The sequence below is a fragment of the Malus domestica genome, chromosome 02, assembly GCF_042453785.1.
Source record: "Malus domestica chromosome 02, GDT2T_hap1".
In the NCBI taxonomy this organism is placed as follows: Eukaryota; Viridiplantae; Streptophyta; class Magnoliopsida; order Rosales; family Rosaceae; genus Malus; species Malus domestica.
The window spans coordinates 18,442,830-18,445,841 of record NC_091662.1 but is presented as its reverse complement, the minus strand read 5'-3'; the positions used below and the strand labels follow the sequence as shown (position 1 = coordinate 18,445,841).

The 3,012-nt window shown below is 36.9% G+C and overlaps 1 protein-coding gene across 1 annotated transcript; it reads left to right on the top strand.

Annotated features, from left to right (window-relative positions):
- Positions 1-301: 301 nt before the first annotated feature.
- Positions 302-3,012, top strand: LOC103405253 (RING-box protein 1a). Its single transcript, XM_008344233.3, has 6 exons — positions 302-548; positions 989-1,128; positions 1,235-1,285; positions 1,381-1,440; positions 2,494-2,565; positions 2,679-3,012. The coding sequence occupies exons 2-6, from the start codon at positions 996-998 to the stop codon at positions 2,714-2,716; spliced, it is 354 nt and encodes a 117-aa protein (XP_008342455.1). The 5' UTR covers positions 302-548; positions 989-995; the 3' UTR covers positions 2,717-3,012.

Here is a 3,012-nt window from a genome sequence, read left to right as displayed (position 1 = left end):
AGCAACTTCAGCTTTTTCCTTTAATTTCAGCTTATTCTCACATCAGCTTCCAAAATAAGCCCTTTTTTTTCAGTTTACCAAACACTTAAAACCCTCATAGCTTTTTTTCATGGGTGCTTTTTTTTTAAGCACATTACTCCCAAACCACCCCGAAGTGAATTAGTCTTAAACTTTTGTAAATGACATCATTATTGTTTTTATTCGAGACTTTTGTGACGGGAAAAAAATTTGAGAACCAAAATAAAACAACCACTAAACTTCAGGGGCATATTTATAATTTACTCATAAGATAACTCGGAGTGACAACATTGTGTTGCAACTTTTTAATTTGGTCAAAAGTTATGTAATCAAATGGGATGTCAACATAAAGTATTCTCACAAGATCCGAAAGCAACAAAACAAACCCGACCCACTCCACAAACCCGCCCCGATTTATAATCCACGCCCCTCCCTCTCCCACGTCTTTCGTTCCAGGAAAAACTCTCCGATTCTTTCTCTACAGCAAGGGAAGCAAAGCTTCGTTGCCGCTCACGATCGCAATCCTTTCGGTACGTCAAATTTTTTTTTTTAGGGTTTTTCAATTTTCCATCAATTTTTTGTTTGTTCGGATTCTTATCTATTTTAATCTGAATTAAAGTTTAACCCAGTTTTGGGATTTTATTTTTGGGTGCTGGAAGATTTCGATTTTCTTAGTTTTGGGTCGTTTCTGGTTTCTTGTAATTTCTTCGATATCTTTCTCTATCGATTTTTTAGTGTTATACATGATTTGATATTCCGGAAGTTTATAGTGTAATTTATTGTTGCCTATCTGCAAGTAAGCTTTCATGGAATTTACTTCTGTAATTTTCTTAATTTTGGGGCTAACATGGAAATATTACTGAATTTTATAAATTTAATTTTTGTTTGGGGTTTTTTTTTTCTGACAATTTTGGTAGATATTTGGTGTAAGACGATGGATTTTGAGGTTTTTGTTTTTCTGACTTTGCAGGGAAGCAATGGCAACACTAGACTCAGACGTTCCAATGATTCCGGCGGGCGAGGGTTCGAGCAGTGCAGGTCCTTCGTCGACCAAAAAGCCCAAGCGATTTGAGATTAAGAAGTGGAATGCTGTAGCTCTCTGGGCTTGGGGTAACCACTCTAAACCCTAACCCTAGTTCCTCTGTTTTATTTGGAGAATTTCGATTAATTTGGTTTTAAGTAGGTCGCTGATGTTGTTTCGCCATGTTGTGTGCAGATATTGTGGTTGATAACTGTGCCATTTGCAGGAACCATATCATGGATCTCTGTGAGTTTTTTACTTTACTTTTGCATAGATTGAATTTATTGTCTTGATGGCCGTCTTTATTTATTGATTGTTATTTTCTGTTTCGTCGTGAATAGGCATTGAGTGCCAAGCAAACCAGGCAAGTGCCACAAGTGAGGAGTGCACGGTTGCTTGGGGTAAGCTTCTGCTTTCAAACCCTTGTTTTCCTAAGTTAATGTATAGCTAATAGTTTATGTCGGGTACTGATTTTGTTTTCCTCAAGTTAATGTATATGCCCTTGATAGGTTCTGATTCAGCACAGTTTACATAGAGTGCATGTATGATGTGTCACCATTGATAAGTATCTTATAAGTTCACTAGTATTTAATATTTCAGTTATTAAAGCTTTGTCATTTTTATGGCTATCTGATTTGTTTCTTGTTTTTTCCCCATTTTTTCTACCCCAATATATTCTGCGAAATTGGGAAGCTTGTTCTTTTTATTCTTTATAGTTCAAGCCTAATAGGGAAGGTTAAGAGCTATATGCTCATACGATCATGCAAAGATGAAGTTTGAGACTTTTCCTGATGTGCTTAATGCTTTTGTTAGGTGTTTAGATATAAAGAAACAAACACGGAAACTCCTAGTTTTATGAAAGGAAGATTCTTGTCTAATCAAAGGCAAAGAGTTTTAGATTCTTGTCTAGTCAAAGGCAAAGAGTTTTAGATTCTTGTCTAGTCAAAGGCAAAGACTTTCTTGAAGTGGTGTTACCAAACTGTGCTTTGTAATTATCTAGCATTAGCTTGCGTGAATTTATTTTTATGTATGTGCCTTCAAAGCTGTTGTCAGTGGTTCCTTATATAAAATTGTTGACTCTAGAGATGATAGTAATATGGTGAAGACAAATTCCTTTTTCCTTGGTTCTCTTTCCTGGGCGGCTTTCCTAGGCAGGGGCATCAACTACTTGTATCTTTACCAATTAACCAATTTCTGTTTACTATCTTTTCGAACATAGCACAATTCATTCTTTTCCCGTAACACAAATCATTCCCTTTTAAGAAATTTGTTTGAAGCTGGTCTATTAAGTCATATATGACCTTCCTGGTTAATGCTTGAAATGGGTGTTTGTAGTGATGGTTTTCTTGTATGGGCACCTCGGTTATCATTTCGTTATATTTATTGCATTTACCATTAAGCACGTGGTGCATGTTTCTCTAAACTTCATTCTTTTCTTTTTCTTATCTCTGTAGGGGTTTGTAACCATGCATTCCACTTCCACTGCATAAGCCGATGGCTCAAGACCCGACAAGTGTGCCCATTGGGTAAGATTTTTGCCTTAGTCATCCCCTTCCTGTTCTTATATTAGATCTTTTCCCGTTATGGGACGACAGTGCCTTCTTTCCTAACTTTTGTTGTGGTTTTCTTGTTAATTCAGATAACAGCGAGTGGGAGTTTCAGAAGTACGGTCACTAAATCCTTAATGTGCCGGGTTGAATGTTGTGTGCACTTTCTCCACTGACTCTGTCAATGAGGGTCTCATCCCCTCGTGTCTATCCTTAGTCATGCCTATGTTTTTACTTTGTACTTTGGTAATTCAACGGAGCCGGTATATTTTTCGTTAAGCATTCGGCTGCTCAAGGGTCTGATCGTGGATTGGATTTGTTAAGCATTCAGCTAAACTTTTCAACTATATCGCATTTGTAGGCAGGGTTTTCTTTTGGATTAGTGTGTTTTATCGTTTTCTCAGTGTGATTTCGTTCTTGGTTTAA